Genomic DNA, 21,575 nt, shown 5'->3' on the forward strand with positions numbered 1-21,575 from the left:
GCTTCGCCTCTCCTCCCGGGCCCGTCCCTTTCTGCCCAGGCGCGTGCCAATGGGGGACAAACTCTTTCCAGGTCTGAAGCCAGCCAGGCGCGCCTCAAAGTGCGGAGCCAACCCAGCCTGCCTCCCTGCATGGCCGCTCGGCCAGCCTGTGCCGGGCCCGGCCCGTGCCCCACGGAGCCCGCCGCCGCCCGCGGTGCCCTGCGCCGCGCCGCGCAGACAATGGGAGATCAAAGCGGGGGAGGCGGAGGAGGAGGAGGAGGAGGATGGTGCGAGAAGCGGCTGGCTGAAGTCGAGCCGGAGCGGGTTGCGTGTGGCGCTCTCTCTGCGCTCGATTAGTGATCCTGGGGAGCGAGGCGAGCCTGCCGTGCCGGGGACAGAGGGGTGGGGGGTGCGGGGAGCCGCCGTGTGGCTGAGGGTGAGGGTGAGTGTGAGCGAGCGAGCGAGTGTGCGAGCGAGTTGCGCAGCTGCTCTGCGCGCAGCCCCCGCCGCCGCCGCCGCAGCGCTGGCATTTAGTGCGAGGCGCGGCGAGTTGCACCGGGGACGGGGAGCGAGAGGCAGCGCGCAGGAGGAGGAGGAGGAAGGAGAAGAAGAAGAAGAAGCAGGAGGAGCAGGAGAGAGAGGCCACACAGACACTAACTGAAACAAAGTATCTCCCAACCGCCCCCAACTCCACCTTGCCCGACTCCCCAGCATGGCTTCCGAGGAACTCTACGAGGTAATGACCCACCCGCCGCCGCCGCCCCTCCCCCCGCCGCCCCTGCTTTCGGGGCGCTCCCAAACATTGCAACCTTGTCACCACCACACTTGCTGCTGCTGCCGCTGCCCCGCAGGGCCCGGCCGGCCGGCCGGCGTGTGCGGGGCTCTCCCCTCCCCACCCCACCAGCCGCGCTGCCGGGCTCACCCCCCTCCCCGCCCCCACCCCCGGTTTTGCTGGAGGACGGAAATATGACTGAAAGGAGGAGACGGCGGAGTGTTGCCATTGGCCTGCGCTCCCCAACAACACTTTGACTCCAGTGGGTGGTGGCGGGGGGGCAGCGCTGACAGCAGCGCCCTGCGTAGAGTGCACACAAAAGTGTGCAAAAATGTGTGTAAAGCCGAGTTATTGCATGTGTTTGGCGGAGGGGTGGGGGGGGGGGGAGCGGGTTTCCTCCTCTCCCTGTGTGTATTCAAAGTACCGTGCTACCACCCTGTGCCTTGGCCATGCAGCGAGCTCAGGTGATGCAAAATATTAAAATTTAAAACGGCTCCTCTCCACATGCTTTAATAAGACGGGTAAAGGTGGCAGGAGAGCCAAAGTTAAGGCTGTGACACACCATCACTCATCCAGTGTTTGAAGGGAGCAATGGCATGAGTTGGGGTCTTGGGGTGGGGAAGGGATGGGATGAGATGACAGTCTTAACTTCGAATTGCCTGTCTTTGAGATGTCAATTTCACATCCTTAACCTTAATTGAAAAGCCTCATGGTTTCTCTTGGGTTTAACTTCCTTGTTTTTATTTTTACAAGAAGCCATCCCTGGGAGTGTAGAACAGTCATTATTCTGGAGCCATTCTGGTTTCTTTGGTAAATATATATTCACTTGAGACAACAATGGTTTTGTCTCTTGGGTGAATACATATTTAGGCAGGTTTTTTTTAAAATAAGACTTTTTAATCAGAGATTGGAATTTTAAGTGTTTATTGAGATCGGTTGTAGAAGAGTGCACAAAAAGATGGTTTTTTTCCTAATGGTACATGTATATCACCCATAATAGAATTACATATGTGCAATGATGCAAGAATAGACCTATATAAACCAAGGAAAAGTATGTTCTGTACACTTAAATATAAGTGGGCTTAATGCTCATTAGTGGTGCAGAAAACCAAGGGCCGCTAGTCCCAAGACAGATAAATCATAGTTAATAGCTTTCGCAAGTTTGTCCACCTTATTAATGTGGCTCAACTGAGACTTGAAGGGATCATCTCTAGAAGTAAGAAGATAAATTTAGGGAGCAATTTGGCAAATACTCTATGCGCAAAACTTACCTTGACTTTGGTGAATGTTCTGCTGGCAAGAGGATTTGAGGAATCAGGCTCTTAGACTCTATTCACATTCCAATATTTGTCCTCTTTAAAACGTAAGCGTTTCTAAACTAGATCAGCTCAACAGTCCATCTGTCTGATACCAATATCTGGCCAATATTGGATGTCTGAGACTGCCATATAGAGAACCAGTTTTGATAGGTGTCAAAATCATCAACCTCCCCACTCCTCTTGTCCTATTCTACTAGGAATTGCATTCAGTCTACAAATTCATATCAAATAGGCCACTGACCTGACCCCAAATAGTAGTGTGTTTTGGTCACTACTGACCTAGGCTATATTTGAAAGGGTGACTTAAATGAAAGATTCTGTATCTCATTGCCAGTCCTCTGAGCAGTCAAGTTATTCCACTTGTTACTCAAAAGCCTGCTTTTTTCAAAACATGAAAAGCGATTGGATCATATCATGGATTACTTTTTGTCATTCTTATTTTTAAAATAAAACTAATTCTTTAATTATACAAGTGCAAAGTATGCATAAGACACCTAAACTTTTATTTTAAAACTTGTCTGCCTTATAAATGGACAAACTGTCACTGTTTTTGTAATTTAAAAACAAAATTGCTGTCCAACATTTCCAAGTTTCTTCTGGGAGAGGACTTTGCATGGCTGTGCAGCAATGCCTGAAATGGGGTGAACATTTTGTTCAGTTAATTCTGAACCAGCAGAAGACATAAGATGTTGAATGCTTTTATAGGTAACTGGAATTCATTAAACGACAACTGTGTAAACTGAGGATTTCTAATTCTGCTTCTTGGGTTGTTTTTGTGGGTTGTATTTTAATTAACGTGCTATATTATTCTTTGCATTCAGTAATATGAAGTCCAAAGTCATGCCCTATCAAATGTGATTTCATCCCTATTTTTCCATATTAATTCTTTTTTGATCAAGAGATGATAATCAAATATCTGAGAATGTTAATCAGTCTAACAATGACAGTAAGCATTCTGGTGTCAAAAAACCCAGTTCTCAAAAAAGAAAACAAAAAAAACCCAAACCCATTAAAAAAGCCCAGTTCTTTAAAAAAACAAACAAACAAAAAAACAAACAAACAAAAAAACCCCCATAAATTGAGAATTTTGAAAGTAAGATTAAAAATTCAGAAGCATTGGTCATTCAGTCACTGTATGGGAGGATTTTTTTACTCTTGTTATTGATGATATTGCCTCTGGAGAGAGGAAGCATGGTTAGAGTTCAAGATCTGTAATTCAAACACGGACAATTTGAAAGATGCCAAAACATTGGAAAAATTACTTTGGACAAGCTGTAGATCCTAGATATTGTTGGTTCATGAACTTTTATAGGGGCAGTTTTAATGGCCACTAATTGCTCAAGAAAGAATGCAAGATTAGAAGAAAATCTGAAACATTCATTGAGGAGAGACATCAGAGATCATTTGTGGGTTTTTTCTCTTTCCTGCTGGATAGTAAACAAAAGAAGTGATCTTGACTGTATCTGTGGTTATGGCAAGTGAGTGTTTTACCATCAAAAAGCCCTACCTAATTTTTCAGCTGACATTACAGTTGTGGAACTGAATGGACCTGGGGAAATTGATGGACAAGACAAGTGAAGGAAAGGTCCCTCTCACTTTTTCCCAAATTTATCTACATGAGAAGGTCTGACTTACTCTTTTTTTTATAACATCTCCTCTTCCCTTTCTTCAACCCCAATTCACTCACCTTTTTGAAGATCCTATGCATATTTTCAGCTGTTTAAGCAAAGATTAGGGCTAGTTTCTCCTACAGTTTGGTTTATTTCACTCTCATCTATTCAGTGTTTATGAAAGACCTTGACCAATTCTCATTGCTTTACTGACACCGGCCTAATGCAAGCTGATAGTTGATAGTTTTTGTTGAGGCAGTGGGGGAACTATTGATCCCAAATTATCTAGACAGCTCAACTGCAAAGCAGGTTGTAAGTACTTCATAGTGGTTTGCCTAACCCTTTCTGGCAGAGCTCTGTAGTGGTGATTGGGATTAAAATAATTCCATATAGTTGGTGGTGTGAGAGAGTTGTGTTAGAAACATTGCAACGGATAACCTTCATGTTTCAAGGTACAATTGCATGTTAACAGCTAGCTTAACAAAACAAAACAAACAAAAAAGTCTGGCATTTAGTATGCAGTTCCCCTAAACACTCTTGTTTCTAAATTTTTGTTCGGTGGAAGTGATGTGAATTATTTTGTGGCTCTTGGAGAGTGTAGTGTGATTAGATACTAAGTGTTTCCATTCTGCCTATAAACATTTCTATTGATGCCACAGCTCCGGATTTACTTGTCCCACTGGATGAATTTCTCTTAATGAACAATCACCGTCTGGGTCAGAATTTGCTTTTGTTAAACCAGTGCGTTTGGGTTTTATCAGGAAGGAATGGAAACCAGATCCACCTGAACTTAGCTAATGTGTAACATTCCTGCTTTTGATTTTGTTTTTCACTTTGTCATTGTTCATAACTCTAATCATGAAATGACTTAACATCTATCAAGTCTCTTTCCATTACAAATATTAGAGGTTTACATGTTTCAACCATTGCAGTCCACATTTTCGGACTAATTTTCATATGCTTATAGTAAGGAAAGAACAACATTCAAGAGCCTTTTAAAAATGTATTTTCACCCTTAATGTGTTTCTTGAACATATGTAAAACTTCACTTCAAAAGAGAGTATGTAATCTCAAAGAAATAATGTAAAAATCTACACAGGTTTAGTGAAATCACAAGTTGGGGCTCATTACAGAAGTAACAAGATGAAATTCTATTGCCTGTGTTATATAAGAGGTCATCTCTTATCGTTCTGGCCTTAAAATCTATGAAAATCACAAACTGTGTGTACAGTTTTGATCCTAGGCATAAAATATACTTGGGCTACAGAGAACTACTGCTCGTATGCATATTTCTGAAATAGTGCTATTTTAAAAACTTTTTCCTGGATGCTTTATGGGAAATATCTACTTAAACACATGGTTCTTTCCACATATTATGGTGCATTGGTATTGGGATCATAGTGCGGGTTGGGTTCTAGAGTTCAGTTTTAACAGGAAATTTAAACCTTCATTTTATTTTTAAAAAATCTCATGGAAATGGCAAAAATCAAAACACAGTATAAACTTTGAGTACCATTGACATTTTTCTTGGTGTTTTGATTAAAAAAATGAATTGATATAGAAAATAAGAGTTAGTCTCCCATTTGGGTGATTTTTTTCAATGGAGTGTCTCTCTTTTTGCTCTGTTCCTCTCTAACAAGAAATATAAAATACTCTTGCACCCGTTCTTTGGCCACATTGTTACTCCGCATGTGCTGATTCCTAGAATATCAGTTAGGTGTTGTTTATCTATAAAGTGCTTTACAACTTTCTAGCCATGATGTTTGCTTGGTGCACCAACTTGACAAGTCAAATTTTTATTTGACAACAAATGTGCTATGGTGTAACTTCCATTTTTCACTTTGAAGGGGGGCAGAGAGAGTTTACCTGTCCTTCTCCAACCAGATAACCCCTGTAGCCTAGAGTAAAGATCCTCCTTATAAAAAAAAAAAAAAAAAAAAAAAGACACAAGGAGTTTAAATCTTGCATCTAAGTGATCTTTAAATTCTCATGCAATTCACGACCCTTATTGAAGACGGCCAACATAGAAAATAGGTAGGGAAAAGCCACTGCTCCCTCCCATTTTTTAAAATTAGTTAATGAAGAATTTACAGAGGGTTATTGTAGGCACAGAACCCAGGTCTGTAACATGCACCAGACAGTGGCTAAACCAGTTTGGGTTATCCTATCTCCAACCACCGTAATTCACACTCCTCCTCTCCCAGAACAAAGGATAGATTCCTGATCCCCAATATTCTGTTGCTGACTAGTAAATAGTTGTGAAACCCACTGTGAGTGTGATCATTTTCTCCAGTAGCTAGAAAGGCACTAGCAATTACTTTTGTGCCTCAAACAGTAAGGGCCTAAACGAGGGATCCGAAGGTCAAGGGATTCAAATCCTGCTGTTCCACTGTGGAAGGATAGTATAGTTGCATATAAATCACAAAATGGAAAGACCATTTTTAATCAGTTTTTGTACTTGAAAACAGTATTGATGGTGTGTATCACCAAAATACCCATATTTCACATTTCATTAATTTGTCTCACATTTTGCTTTGGTAATCCACTAGGGTGAGTGTATGTGCCCCTCTTTGTGCCCAGTCCATAGGGGATGTGAATCTGAGACAGCTCCTATTGAGAGCCTGGCTCTCTAGCACAAGTTAAAAAGACTCTTTTTTTTTTTTTTTTTTTTTTTTGTTTTGTTTTGTTCTGGAGGTCATTGGTTCAATGTTGGCCAAGGTGGTGGCCATCATGCTTGTAGATTACATAGACTCTTTCACAGAAGTTTATGTCAGCCGATAGGTTATTTCATCATGGAGAGTTGCTCTTGCTATACCACTTTCATTAACTTTTAAATGAGAATAAAATGTTAGACACACAAAATTTACTAAAGCATCTCACGGTCTTCAGGAATGTTGATGTAGTCAGGAGCACCTTCAGCAGCTCAGTTTCTTTCTTTGATTATGAAACAAATGCAGCTGTGCTTCTCCATGACTCTTGGGAGCTATCCACTGAGGTGCACCAAAACTGTATCTAAAACTAAACAACCACTGGGAAATTTGGGTGGATAAAAACCTCCTAAGTTTAGTGATAGCTGAGGTTGTGGCAGGACATGCCCCTTCCACACTAAACTTATTTCCATGCTTTTAAGATTAAGGAGAAAGACTTGAGTGTTCTTTTCCACCCCTGGTTGCCTAAAGCACTGTTGATAACACACACTGTAGCTCTATAAGGCTTTTACTTCCATCTCAAATAAATACCCAAAAGCACGCAATCCTCAACAAATTTGCACTTATTGCAAAAGCTTAAGATTTACCTCAACAGTGTTAAGGCAAAATAACTTTCTGAATATGTGGCAGTCAGATTGCTGATCTGTTGATCTAAAAGCATAAAAGGTCACTGTTAAGGTATTGTGTTAGAGTGTAAATTTGTTGAGATGGGGGAGGGGCGGTGATGTATTTCTTTTGGGTATCTGTTCAAAATGGAAGTGAAAGTCTTATGGAGTGTTGATGTGTTGCCTACAACATTGTTAATAATATGCGGGCAGAAAGAAATGCACAAATCTTTCCCCTTAACATATTATTTTCTGTACTTAGATTTTGGGTGGATGAGATTTGTCTTGTCACAATCTTAACTGTCACTTTTTCTCTTCTTTTCTTTGCTCCCTGTCCAACAACTTAGCAGTGATGATGGAGCCGAATGAGGTTATTCTCTGTAAATCCTCCTTGGTCAATGCTATGAGGTCAATATCATCTGTGGATCTAAGGTTATTCACTATCTACCACATAGCATGACTCTTCTCATTCCCTCTCTCAGTGCTACAGGCATTACTGCTTCCAGTACCAAGTTGAACAAATCTGGCGGTAATATGCATCCTTGTCTCACTCCTTACTGTCAGTCTGAACCAATCCTTCAGCTTCTTGTTTACTCTTTCCACACTCGTGGACTTGCTGTAGATGTTTTCTATTGACTTGATCAATTTCAGGGATGCCATACATTCTTAAGACTTTCCATAATCCTTTCTACAAAATGCTATCGAAAGCCTATTTGAAGTCTTATAGAATTGTTGTAACAGGTTTGGTTGTGTTCTATATATTTCTCCAATATCTATCTTATCAAAAAGTTGTACTTCATTCTGGTCTGAATCCTGCCTCTTCATCTGTAAGCACTGCATCCACATTCCTCTTCAGCAGGACATTGCAGAGCGGAATGAATGCTTTTTCCTGGAATGCTCAATAAGATGATTCCTCTGTGGTTCTTGCACTCACTCCTATCTCCTTTTTTATAGATCGGTTCTATTATCACTTTTCTCCCGTTCACTTGGCACTTGCAGTTGCTTGTAAATCTTGTTGAATAGCTTGTTCGTTTCCTTTACTGTGTAAAATGTCACTAAACGTAGTTTTTATTTGCTAATTAATATTAAAGATGGACCAGTGTTTCCCTTTGGCATATATCTTAATTTTTGTATACACTTTATATTGACCTACAATATTATTAGTCATTTATGTGTTTTTTCATAAATAAATGTAGCTTCAATGGCCAGGACACTTAATTTTGTGTGTACTTTTTTTTCTTGGTGGACTTTTCTTAATATTTATAAAACAATTTGGTATTCTTTAAAACTAAGATCTTTGATCTGTTCTCAGTATTAATAGAAAAACAAAGCTAGCATAAGACTCTCTAATGAAGGTTGGTCCAATACTCTATGAAGAGTAATTACTGTTTTGATAAACATCTTCGGTAGACTTGCATGTGTCTTTTTAGAGGTGGTCTACTGTAGATCTTTTACAGTAGATGTTTGAAAAGATGGATTAATACATATAAATATGGATATTAATGAAAACCATTTTCTTAACCTAAGGTAGGTTTCACATTTTTTTTAATGATTTTATAGCCATTTTGTTAGTATAAAATGTGAAAGAAAACCACTTGCATTTTCACTCAATACCTTTTTAACTGTCTACTTGTTCTCTTAAATAATGAAACAAAGTAATTACTATAACTATCATTTTTTGTGATGTTTCAGTGTCACTTTGTACACTTTAAAACTTGTTGTATAAAATATAATGATAAAATGGGTTAGTGACTTGTATGGTTCTCCTTGCCTCAAGGACATGTTGTTGTGAATTTAAGTGGCCCTGCCACATTTACATGGTACACCACTATTCAGTCCCTTTAAAAAACAAACAAACAAAACCTGAAATAAGAAGTCTCTTAGCTTCCAGATTTCTCTGCTTTTGAGACACACAGACACACATTGAGACCATTTGAGTTTTTCTCCAGACTGTTCTGAAATATGGTGTGGGGAAAATGCTAAGTTTTTTAAAATCACATGACTTCTTTTATGCTTCTGGTATCAAGAGTTGTGGGTTTTTTTGCTTTTTTCTTTTGCAGGCAAGGTAATTTCTTTTTACTATTTTGGTAATCATCAGTTATACAAGGGATTGTTTTCTGGAATAAGACTAGTTTGTGTAAATCACTTATGTTATGGCATATTTCAGATTTGGCTTTAGTAGAGAATGTCATCATTTAAAGTCCAGTTACATCAAATATCTTTTAAGAGGTGTTTTATCTCAGCAAGACTTTGTCCATTAAAATATTATATAGGTATGCATTTCAGTTGACCATTGAGCTAAAATTATAAGAATGTTTAAAACAAAACAAAGACTTTCACGTTGTAATGTGCTGACTGCAGTGAAACAAGGTTCCGTTCAAGATTCTGTGGCTTTAGATATGTGTGTTTTGGTTTGGTTTAAAAGTGTGGTTCTCCGATGAAAAGTTATGTAAAGATGGCACCTTCGTATCAGATATCTTGTCTATTGAAGTAATAGCTGCTTGCTTTAGTGGCAGGAATAACTTTTCCTCCAGTTAGTCCTATGGAGTTAAAACAGCTGCAAGAATGTGTGCTGAATTGTTAGAGTTGTTAACTACATTCCAACTGCAGAAGCTGATTCTGTTCACAGTTAAATTTGCACAATTGTATCCAATGCTAACAACAATTGTCCCTCTCTAGACTAGACCATATACAGGTTTATGTGTCTGTTACTTCCTCTGAGCTAATAGGTCTGGGTTATAATTCTGGATCTAATGAAGTCATTGAGTGTTTTGTCATTGACTTCAGTGGAACCAGGATTTCATCCTTGCTCCTTTAGCTTAAGCAGTGGAGATACTTTTAGATGCAGATATTCTAGGTTCATTCCCTGGCAATGACCTGCCCAGGAGCATAGCTTCACAATGCCAGTGAAGACTTGTAAAATTTGTAACTGAGACAAGATTCGTATGTATGATCCGTATAGCAAAATAAAATCTAGTTGTCTTGTATGACCAGATTTTTGGTGTTTAAAAAAAACAAACAAATGAAATGAAAGAAAAGAAAGAAAAAGGTTTTGTAGATACAATAAAACAAATTGTAATAATGAATTCCAGAAACCATTACTCAATATTTGACCATTACTTGGTATTTGAAACTGCCAACCACTATATTAGATAAACATTTACTGTAGTTTATGGATTATTTGTATTTCAGTAAATTAGTCTTCCTTGCCCTACAATGAAAAATTAACGTTGTTTGTTAACAGTTTGGATTAAAAAAAAGTCACAGTTTTTTTTGCCATACAGATGCCAGGACTTGGAACGACTTGGCAGACCAGTACAAATGTTTTCAGGGCCAGTGTGTTTTTCAAGTGCTTGTCTTGGATCACTGATCAGGAAAGAATTTGATCTCTGATTGGAAACATGTTTTAAAAACAAAACAAACTAGTGAAATTTTCATCCTTACTGTCCATTGTATTCTTTTCTAGCATAGTATGGGAAATGTTTGGATAAGACAAACTAGCTTTGGGCTTCTAAAATTTTTAACATCTTCTGGTTTTCTAGAGGCGCAATTTCAGCATAAACATGTTGAAAAGCTGCATTTTTGTCCAACCTACAGATGATCAATAAGAATAAGGGGATTGCTTTCCAAGTGCAAATTGAAAATAAGTATCTTTTTGTTCTGATGGCTCGGTATCAAAGTTTATTTTATTCATGTAAGAGAAATGTCTCTTGGCAAAACTTATACGAGAAAGATAGCCTCTTACTTGATGTTACAGAACTTTGGTTTTATTTTGTTGTCTGCCATGTTGGGCTCACTGTCTCTCTCAAGGTATGCTCTTATTTGGCTTCAATTTCTTAAGAACAAAATACTTTTATTCTAAGAGAGAAGGTATAAATTCAAGAGTTGAAGGACTTTTCTTTGGGATGTGGTATGCTAAGGCAGTTGGCTGAAAGATTATTGAAGCATGGAAGTCAGTGCATCAAGAAGTTGTTTGTTTGCTTTGGCAGTTTACATCCATGGCTGCAGAAAAATAGTGATACTAAAGACCTACTATTTCATACATTTTTCAAAACCATACACCTAAAACCTATTTGTAATCCAGTACAATATAATAAAACCTTGTTAATTTGCACATAATTAATCCACCCCTTCCCAGCTTTTTGTTCCAGTCTCCTTATCTAGCCAGTTCTTCCTCTTCTTCTCTCCCTTCCTCCCCACCTCCGATTCAGGTCTGACTCTTGTCCTCTCTGTAGTTGATTCAGGCAGCTTCAGATTCATCAGCAGGAGGAGATCATTGAGAGCGCAGGAGAGACAGATCTCATTTCTTGGGTTTGGACATGCCCTGGTGTAGTCGGGAACTGTAATGATAAGGAAATTCCTGCTAGGCCCCCTACACCATTGGTTGGAGGATGCTTGGTGTGGATGGAATCTTTGGGAAATGAAGCTGCAAAGCTCTATCAAGTCTGTACTGAGCAAGTGCAAATTGCAATTTTTAAAAAATGTATAACTTGGTCAAATTTTAGCACAATTTCATGGGGATGGCAAAAAGTACATCCCTAATTCAAAGGCCACCCCACTGCCAAATTTCAAGTCTCTCCTCCAATGCATGGGATTGCTAAAGCTTTTCAAGAAAATGTCACCAGAACTTTTTAACATAGATAAAACAATATATTTTTCCTTAGCGTCATTCTTGGAAGTAGCTGAGCTGCTTTGTCTGTAATTTTCCTCACAAAATGCAGATACCTAGCTTGGAATGTCTCAGCCCAAATAGTTAAAGTCTGGCAAAGTTATAAACAACTGAAAATAGGGTTTAATAATGGGAAGTGTTAGGCAAGCTTAATAATAGACAGTGCTACCAGTCACGTTTATAATAATAATATGGTGTATGCATGGATGTGCACTGAGTCAGATTGACTGTGTCACATGCAAGGAAACTATACTACAAGCACAAGCCACAATAGAAAGGCCTCCTCCCTACCTTTCTCTCTCTTCTCCCCCACTGCCACTGAGATATTAGGTATTTGCCATGAAGGCAAATGCCTACTCCTTCTATTTCCCTTGTCTGGTGGAGGATGATCCACCTGTCTACCTACTGATGGCATGGTCCTGGAGACTGTGTGTACTGAGTGGTGATACTAGTGGATGAATGTAGTTGAGTAGTAGTGGTGCTGAAACTTAGGGAAAATTAATGGATCCTGAAAGCATTTATCCTGACCTCACCAAAATGTTTCCCTACCCGAGCAAGGGATAAAAAATCGTAACTGATTTTTTCAATCTTTCTTTGTAGTTGAATGTTGATCAAACTTCAATAGTTTTGGGGAGCTTTAAGAAAAGTTTAGTATTTGTCCCTCAACTGGTTCCAACTCCCAGCAAAATCTGAGAGGACACGGAGTCCCATATTGATGAATGTGCACTGCTACTTGTGATGGCATCAAGAGGAGCTACACATCCCAATGAAGTGGACTTGTATCTTTCTTCTTAAGTCTGATGTTTTCTTCACTATAACTTCACTCTTTCGCATGAAAATGGGAAATTTTCAGCAACTACATGGGACTCGAGTGGCCTCTGACCCTTCAAGAGCTAGGATGTATAAATGCTAACATTTTTCTGAATTTTGTGTGACACTACTGATGAGATATACATAATGTTCATTCACCACAAACATTTTAGAAAATAAAGTTTCAAACATGGTAGTCATGTAGTTTATTAAAAGTTCTGGATTTTTCCCTCTTGGAGAACATCACCAGTAATGTAAATTTTGTGGACCAAATTAAGTCCTTTTTTACCTATGCAATCCTACTGTATTCCAGTTATGGACTCAGACACCTGTGCAAACCCAAGCTGAAAACTGTTGGATTGCCCAGGTGTAATTGATGGTACAGTTTGCCTATAGATCCTCTATTACGGGTGGAGATAGGCAAGATGGAAGGTACCCAACTTGACTTTCCAAGCCTATGCTGAGTTGGCAGTGTTGGCAGTTTAAAAACTCCTTTGTACTTGAATGCTAGGTGTGCTAGATATGGAAATAATTGAAGTACTAAAGATGGAATCCATGATGCTATTTTTACTCACTTGTCTGGCTAGAACTACATTCTGAAAACAAGTAGTTGCTTGTTTTTCTTTGCTTTTCCCCTCTAATTCACTTCCAGCATCACTTTGGTAGTATGAGCTTCAGGTTATCATTGTTTTATATCATTTGAAAATTGGGATTACAACTATTAGTTCTAGCTCTAATCATTCTCAAGATAGTGGCAAGTAAAATCAAGTTGGAATTGAAGAATGGGGTTGGAAAGGCAAAAGTGTACTCAGAATGTGAGTTAAATTCTGATTTTTCATGAAGCACCAGATTAAAAATACTCTGTGAATCCCAGCTTTCCAACAATGTACAACTTTCCAGTGTTGTGTTTCTTTATCTGTGATCTTGAAATGGTCACTGCACCCTCATACGAGGCAAAAATATAATTCAGGCTCAAGGTTTCATGAGTGGAAAGAATCAAGGTTTCAAGGGAAGTAGAGAAAAGAAATTCCTTAATTGCCTGTGTACCAATGATAGAAGCCTGAGTAATGAATCTGAAGAATTTCAAGTGCTCATTTACTAAAAGAAATTTGACACAACAGATATTACTGAAACATGGTGGGAGGATTCACATGACTGGGATGTTAAAATCATTGAATACACACCCTATTTAAGATGGATCCTGTAGGCAGAAACAGAGCAGGTGTTATTCTGTATCAAAACTACCATTACGTGCTTTAGAATAATTGACAATTCAGAAATGCAGGACCTGAAATGCTTATACAGTAGATCAATATTCTGACAAATCACAAGATGGGGTGCTGATGGGAAACTGTTATAGACTACCAAATCAGACTCGTAAACAGGATGAACCATACTCTAAACAAACAACTAGTCATGATGTGTAGAAAAAAAAAAACTGCACCATCATGTATTTCAAACTGGAGGTCTTATGCAGATACTAGTAAAACTTCCTTAGCATTTAGAAAATCATCTAAATTTTAGATCACAAAAAGCATTACATCCTACCCAAGGTAATTCTATATTCTAATATTCTATATATTATTATATAGAATTATTATTATATTATATTATATTATATATAATAATTATTATATTATATATATTATATTAGTATATAATATTCTATATTAGAATCTATATTAGATCTTATTTTTATTCTTATTAGATCTTATGTCCAAAGAGAACGTAATCCTGACTACTAATATATATACTTGGCATTTTTTTAAAAAGGGCCATCTTCCTGAAGCTGAAAACAATAACAATGGACAAAAATTATTTTATTTAAATTTTTAAATGTGTATGACAATTGGGAGATTTAAAAAAAAAAAACTTTACAAAAACACAATTCTGCTATCAAAACAGAAGTCTTTACCCTGAGTAAGAAGTAAGATAAAGCAATGAAAAACCCCCCAATATAAATAACAAATACAAAAGTGGTAGCTGACAACAATGGCTATAACTTAGCAGTCATGAATCGCAGACAATTGATAAGAGAAGCTAAAGGAATGAATGAAAACTCTATGGCCAATAGTAAAGGACAATACGAGGGCTTTTTAAAAATTATATAAAAAACAAAAGAAATCCTAGTAACAGAATAGGTCTGTTGCTAGATAGGGTTGATAAAATTGTCAGTGATGCAGAAAAAGAAATATTCAATAAATATTTTTGTTCTGTATTCAGAAAGAGGTTAGATGATGTATTCAGTTTACAGTGGTAATGAAATACTTCATATTCCAACTGTAACTAGGGAGGATGGTAAACAGAACTGCTAAAGTTAAACATTTTAAAATGTACAGGACCAGATAGCTTGCATTCAGAAGTTTTAAAAATTGGCTGAGGAGCAGACTGAAGCACTGATTGTTGATATTTAACAAATCTTCGAATATTTGGGAAAGTTCCAGAGGACTGAAAAAAAGCAATCTGGGTTCATTCAAACAACGTGTTTTAATACAGCTAAAGGGAAGGTCATGTGTCTAGTAACCAAGATTGTAGGTCACACTTACAGAAGGAGAGATTGTATTTGGAAATCACTATCTCAAAAAAGAATTGAGGGGTCATGATGGATACCCAATTGAACATGAGGTTGCCATGTGATGTGGTGGGTAAGAGCACATGTGCATCCTTTGATGCAGAAGTGGGGATATATTAATCAGAAATGGGTAGAGGATGTTATTACTCACAGTGTACAGCATTAGTCTTATCACAGTTAGAATGCTGTGTCCTGTCTTGGTGGCACAGTCTTAAAGGGATATTGACAAATTGGAAGGGATTCAGAAAAGAACTACAAGAATGATCTGAAATCTGAAAAATCTGCCTCACAGTGAGAACCTGAAGAAGAAGCTTAATCTGTTTAGTTTAACAAAGACAAGGTTAAGAGGTGACTAGATAATGGCCTCTATGTGGGACAAGATTTCTGGTACGAGAGAGTCCTTTAATACAACAGACAAAGGCATAACATAATGCAGTGTCTGGAAGCTGAATATAGACAAATTCAGACTAGAAAGAAATATGGTTCAAATATTTAACAAAGAGGGTAATTGACCATTAGAATAATGTATTTAGGGATGTGATGAATTCTGTATTGCTTGCAATCTTTAAATAAAGATTGGATGTCTTTGTAAAAGATATGCAATAGCTCGAGCAGAAGTTGTGGGCTTGATGCAGGAATTACTGGGTGAAAATCTGTATCCTTTGTTATGATGCAGAAGGACAGACTTAGTGATCATAATGGTCTCGTCTGGCATTAAAATTTAGGAGTCTATGAAAAATATAGGCTGTCTACCAACACTGGCCAAGGTGCCTTCAGTATCCAAGGCATGCAGGTTTAGTCAAGGGTTGTTTGTGTGTAAAATATATTTGAATATAGCTTTCTGTATACATATAAATCATATAAAAGAGAGAGAGAAACTTGGGCATGCATTTTTATAAAGTGTGTGTATTAAAATGAAAGAAAATATAATACCCCAAGCAAAGTGTACATCTTCTGCACTTGATTTTGAAAACATTTTCTCATGACAATTACATAAATTAGCAACCAGCTGGGAACAATATGGTGCTATTTGTTAAAGGAGATGACAATACATTTCTTCCAGCAAGGAAAGAATCTACATGGTAAGCAATTGACCTGATAGGTCAGCTCATTGAAAAGCCAAATATTTTGACCAGGAGAGTTATTCTTCCTGTATAGCAGTGTAGGCTGCAGTATTTAAGTTGTATAGCTAATTTTAACCACCTCCGTTTTTGCATCTAGACTTATTTACTTTAAAAGCAGTGTAAAAAGTTTAAAGTAGGTCTTAATATTTGGGTTATAGACTTGTCTGCCAAAGGATTTTAGGAAGACAAGATGAGTGAGAACATTTTTTATTGGACCAACTTTTGTTGGTGAAAGACATGGGCTTTAGAGATCCACAGAGCTTTTCTTCATAGGATTGTCAGAATCCTTTTTGAATGCATTTTCCGTGTAGAATCCCAAAGAAAGAATATTGCGTTGTGCTACTTCATTTTAATTGGCATAGACACAGTTTTTATGTTTTATTGCTGGCCAAAGCCATATTGTATTCTAATACACTCAAGAAACTTAATTCAAGTCAATGGATTTGCATGGGTGTAACCGATGGCAAGATTTGGCTCTACACGTGGAGTGTGTAAAGCTTCTGCTGTGGTCAGAGGTTAGTTCTAGTCCTACCTGTACCATTCTATTTAAGTTTAGCCTGTATTTTCTTCGATGTGCATGAGTCCATTACTCCAGAAGGAATTTGTTGTTTGGAATTTATACATAGGTTTCAGATATTTTCCTGCTAGTTTTAGATAGCAGCTGAGAGAAAAATAGAATTTAAATAGAGGAGTTCTCTTTTTTGCTGTTAAGATATTCTGCTATAGACGTCCAAATGCAACATTATTTTTTCATATATTCACCAACTTACACATCTAAAATGTATATAAGCTTTATTCTAATATTTGAACACCTGGATTACATTTTTTGTTAAATTATTTGCATTTTATGACTTGTGTGTTTTAAGAAAAATGAATTCAGACTGGAACAGGTGCAGAGAAGGGCTACTAGGATGATCTGCGGAATAGAAAACCTGCCTTAAGAAAGGAGACTCAAAGAGCTTGCTTTGTTTAGCCTAACCAAAAGAAGCTTGAGGGGAGATGTGATTGCTTTCTATAAATACATCAGAGGGATAAATACTAGGGAGGGAGAGGAATTAAGTTCAGCGCCAATGTGGACACAATAACTAATGGATGTAAACTGGCCATCAAGAAGTTTTAGACTTGAAATTAGATGCAGGTTTCTAATCATCAGAGGAGTGAAGTTCTGGAACAGCCTTCCAAGGGGAGCAGTGGAGCAAAAAACCTAGTTGGCTTCAAAACTGAGCTTGATAAATTTAAGGAGGGGATGGTATGATGGGACAACCTACTTTGGCAATTGACTGATCTTTGACTACTGGTGGTAGATATGTCAATGGCTTGTGAAGGGATGTTAGATGGGGTGGGCTCTGAGTTATTACAGAGAATTCTTTCTTGAGTGTCTGGCTGGTGAGTCTTGCCCACATGCTCAGGGTTTAACTGATCGCCATATTTGGGGTCGGGAAGGAATTTCCCCCAAGGCAGATTGGCAAAGGCTCTGAGGGGTTTTCACCTTCCTCTACAGCATGGGTCAAGGCTCACTTGCTGGTGGATTCTCTGTACCTTAGAGTCTTTAAACCATGATTTGAGGACTTGAATAACTCAGTCATAGGTTAGAGGTTTAGAACAGGAGTGGGTGGGTGAGGTTCTGCGGCCTGCATTACGCAGGAGGTCAGACTAGATGATCATATTGGTCTCTTCTGTTCTTAGAGTCTATGAGTCTTTGGCTTAGAAAGCTAATAAAGTTTTATATTTGAGTTTTGGACAGATTGATTTTTGCACACTGTTATGGCTCTTCTTGCTTCTCTTCAGTACCTTTCTTTTAATTAATGTGTAAAAAGTTATTCAGATTACTAGGCTGCTTGTTAACATAATTATTACAAGTATAAAAATTAACAGCTTTAGAAGCTGAGGCTCTATTTTTCAAGAGATATGTTTGTCATAATTTCACACAACTTCTTCAAAGGCTATGTATGGTATTAAAAGGAGACTGTTCATTTTAGCATTTAAAATTGCATGCCATTACTAGGCATCATTATGGATTTAGATGATTCTTTAATATTATTGCAAGAAGGTGCAATGTGACTACAAAATGACATTTTAAAGTGGTGGCGATTGTGTATTGTGATTGCTGCTTCCTAAGGTGTGGTTGTGTACTGTTGCTATAATCTAATCTTAATATGATTTATTTGGAATTATTTCATTCACACTATACAATGAATGCTTATTTCTTATGCATGTGTGTTCAGCCCATTGGAAGAAAGCGAGACAAGATGATTTGTTTAATTACTTCTTAATGAGGTTGAAATTTGTCTCCCTTTCTTACGTTGTGGGTTTAGTACATCTTTACCCTTCCTTGGTAAGGCCCAGATGGTGTTCTGTACCTTGTATTTTCCCGAACATCTGTATCTATCGTATAGATCATTTTCTAGTGTACAAGTAATTAGTTGCTAAATAATAAGGTGTACTCAGCCCTCCACACTCTTCCCTTCTTTAAAAGCATGTACAAAAGTAGTTGGAGAAACTAAGTGTCTTGAAACATAGAAGGCTAGCATTCTTAGGGTTTGTCTACACCGCAACTGCAGTGCTTAGTGAAGATGCTACATAGGCCGACAGAAGAGCTTCTCCCATCAATGTAGGTACTCCAGCTCCTCAAGAGGCGGTAGCTACGTCAAAAGGAGAAGCCTTCCCATCGACACAGCGCTGTCTTTTGGTTGGTATAACTACATCATTCAGAGGTGAGGACTTTCAATACTTCTGAGCAATATAGTTATAACATCATACATTGATAGTGCAGACCAAGCCTTAGTATCTACCTGTATTAAATTTGGTGATATTTTGTTTTAATCATTCACATTTCAGGTGGAAGGTTAAAGATTAGATGTGTGTTACCTCTAATATTTAAGGAAGTCAACTGAAAATTAACTGATATATTGAATATTCTGAATGTTACTAAAGCTGGGGGAAGCATGTCAGGAGATCACATTAGAAACAATTTAAACAATAGTTTCCTTGACACTGTATATTTGACACTTTTTAGTCATTATCATAAACATAAAAAGTAATTTAATGCAATTGAAACTGCTGCTAGTTTCTTGTGACATGGTTACTCTACAGTGTTTATTCTGCAGTAGTTCAGAGGTGTTGTTCAGGAATACAACACACAAAACCTTCTTTCGATTAGATACTTATAACTCAGACAACACTAAAGCTATGGGATTGATATTTCAGCATGGGTGATTACAATTTGTTGACTAAGGGCCTGTCTACACTTGGAAATTTACTGAAATAGTTATTCCAGAGTAAAAGCGCTTCACCCCACACACACCCCCTATTTAGCTTACTCCACTACCAAAGTGGAATCAGAGTATCCACACTGGGACTTATACCAAAATAATTATTCTGGAATTCTATTTCAGTTAATTTCCAAGTATAGATAAGCCCTAAACTTCTGTAAAGCATCATAGTCTGACTGCACTGTTTCTGCAGTATAATTTAGAAACTGGCATGCCCGTGAACTTCAGAATCGTGAACTTTTCAGGACCGAGATCTTATGCAAGTCTGTCTGTCATTCTCTGTTCCTTTCAATCTTGAAATTTACATATAAAATATATATATATTTTTATAAGACCATTAATTAGATTGCAGAGTCAAGCATTCAAAAGTCATAGATTCATAGATAAAGATTGATAGGGATCATTGTCATCTTCTAGTCTGACCTCCTGCATAACACAGGCCAGAGAACTTCCCTGAATTAAATCATGTTTTGAACTATAGCATATCTTCTAGGTAAACATCCAGTCTTGATTTTAATAATTGCCAGTGATGGAGAATCCAATACAAACCTTAGTAAATTTTTCCGGTGGTTAATTACCTTCACAGTTAAAAATTTGTGCCTTATTTCTAGTTTGAACTTGTCTAGCTTCAACTTTCAGAAGTTGGATCATGTTATACCTTTGCTAGATTAAAGAGCCCATTCTTAAACTTTTGTTCCCATGTAGGTACCTATGGCCTGGTCTGCGCTACATGGTTAGGTTGATGTAAGCTGCCTTGCATTGACCTACCTGTGGAAGTGTGTTCACTTAAATTTGGCTCCCTCCTACATAAGTGCCTCTCTATGCCCATTTAGTAACGCCACCTCCCCAAGTGGTGTAGTTATAGTCAATGTAATTAGGAAATGGCAGAAATGCTTGTGATGCTGTATGGTTGAAATATGACCATTTATATAGTTAATATTGCCATTCTTAAACAATTGGAACAAAACTCATACAAAAAATATATCATGTAAGGTGTCAATGGAAAAGTTATGATTCCCTAAAGATGATTATCCTATTTTAAATCCATGTATCATCACTATATCTGAAGTTATGAATATTGGTTACATATAACTGTATCCCAAATGTGTTTGTTCTTGGGGTAGCTCCCACCAGGTAAAATCTACACTGAAACCAGACAACTTTGTGTTGATGGCCCATCAAAGGCAATTAACTCTCACAGTGGGCCATAGAAGAAGCTCCTCCCTCTTGATGAGTTTTCCTGTGGATGCCCCAGCCAGAATATGGGTAATGGCTGCCCCTGTGAGACAGCAAACCATGTAAAGGCATGTTACTTACTCATGTGACCCTGGACTCCATCTTATGCCTGTAATTTTCCACAAACTGTGCTGTGAGCTTTGTTTTGGGACAGTGAAATTCCAAGCACATGGCGGGGGGATAAAAGACTCTAGAAACATCTCTATCTTGCCTCTTTCCTGCTCTGATCCTCTGGACTATACAACTAAAGGGAGCATTCCAGTCTATGGACTGAGGACTTTCCAGTCTTTAGGGACTTACCAGAGACTTTACAAGCCAGCAGTTTATTTCATCACTACTACAAACCTGATATGAGAACTTTGCAATAATTGTATGTCCATGATCTATTAACCATTTTAACTGTCTTCTTCTTTTCTTTTATAAATAAACCTTTAGACTTTAGTTACTAAAGGATTGGCAACAGTGTGATTATTGGGTGTATATATATTGACCTGGCTACATGGTTGATCTTCTTAGATCAGAAGACCCCTTTGATTAAATTGATTTTCAGTAACCACTCACCATAAAGTGTAGTGCAGGGGTTCTCAAACTGGGGGTCGGGACAGCTCAAGGGCTCGCGAGCTGTCAGCACCCACACATGCTGTGGCTATGGCTGTCAGTCCCATGCATGGCTGATAACCAGAGCCCTTCAGAGCTGGGTGGCCTGACTGCAGTGGCTGCTGACTGGGTGTTTTGAATGCAGTGCTGCCTCCAGCAGCAGCGCAGACGTAAGGGTGGCATGGTATGGGGGGGAGAGGGTCATCACAGCCTAAAATATTTTCAGAAGGGGTCAGAGCAAAAAAAGTTTGAGAAGCCCTGGTGTAGTGTCTGTGGTGAAATAAGAGCTGTGATGCCAAAGG

The 21,575-nt window shown here is 38.3% G+C and overlaps 1 protein-coding gene across 2 annotated transcripts in view; it reads left to right on the plus strand.

Moving 5' to 3' along the window:
• The first annotated feature begins 427 nt into the window (after window positions 1-427).
• Window positions 428-21,575, plus strand: part of CDYL (chromodomain Y like) — a 175,225-nt gene continuing 154,077 nt past the window's right edge. For both annotated transcript variants that reach the window (XR_010922471.1, XM_067562622.1), the window contains exon 1: window positions 428-715. Coding sequence is in view for 1 of the 2 variants with exons in the window: in XM_067562622.1 (XP_067418723.1) it covers window positions 692-715 (24 nt within the window). In the remaining variant the exon portion in view is untranslated. The remainder of the gene's footprint in view (window positions 716-21,575) is intronic.

The sequence above is a fragment of the Emydura macquarii genome, unplaced genomic scaffold (assembly GCF_026122565.2).
Source record: "Emydura macquarii macquarii isolate MOO-44397 ecotype Brisbane River unplaced genomic scaffold, CSIRO-AGI_Emac_v2 contig_2452, whole genome shotgun sequence".
NCBI classification, from domain to species: Eukaryota; Metazoa; Chordata; order Testudines; family Chelidae; genus Emydura; species Emydura macquarii.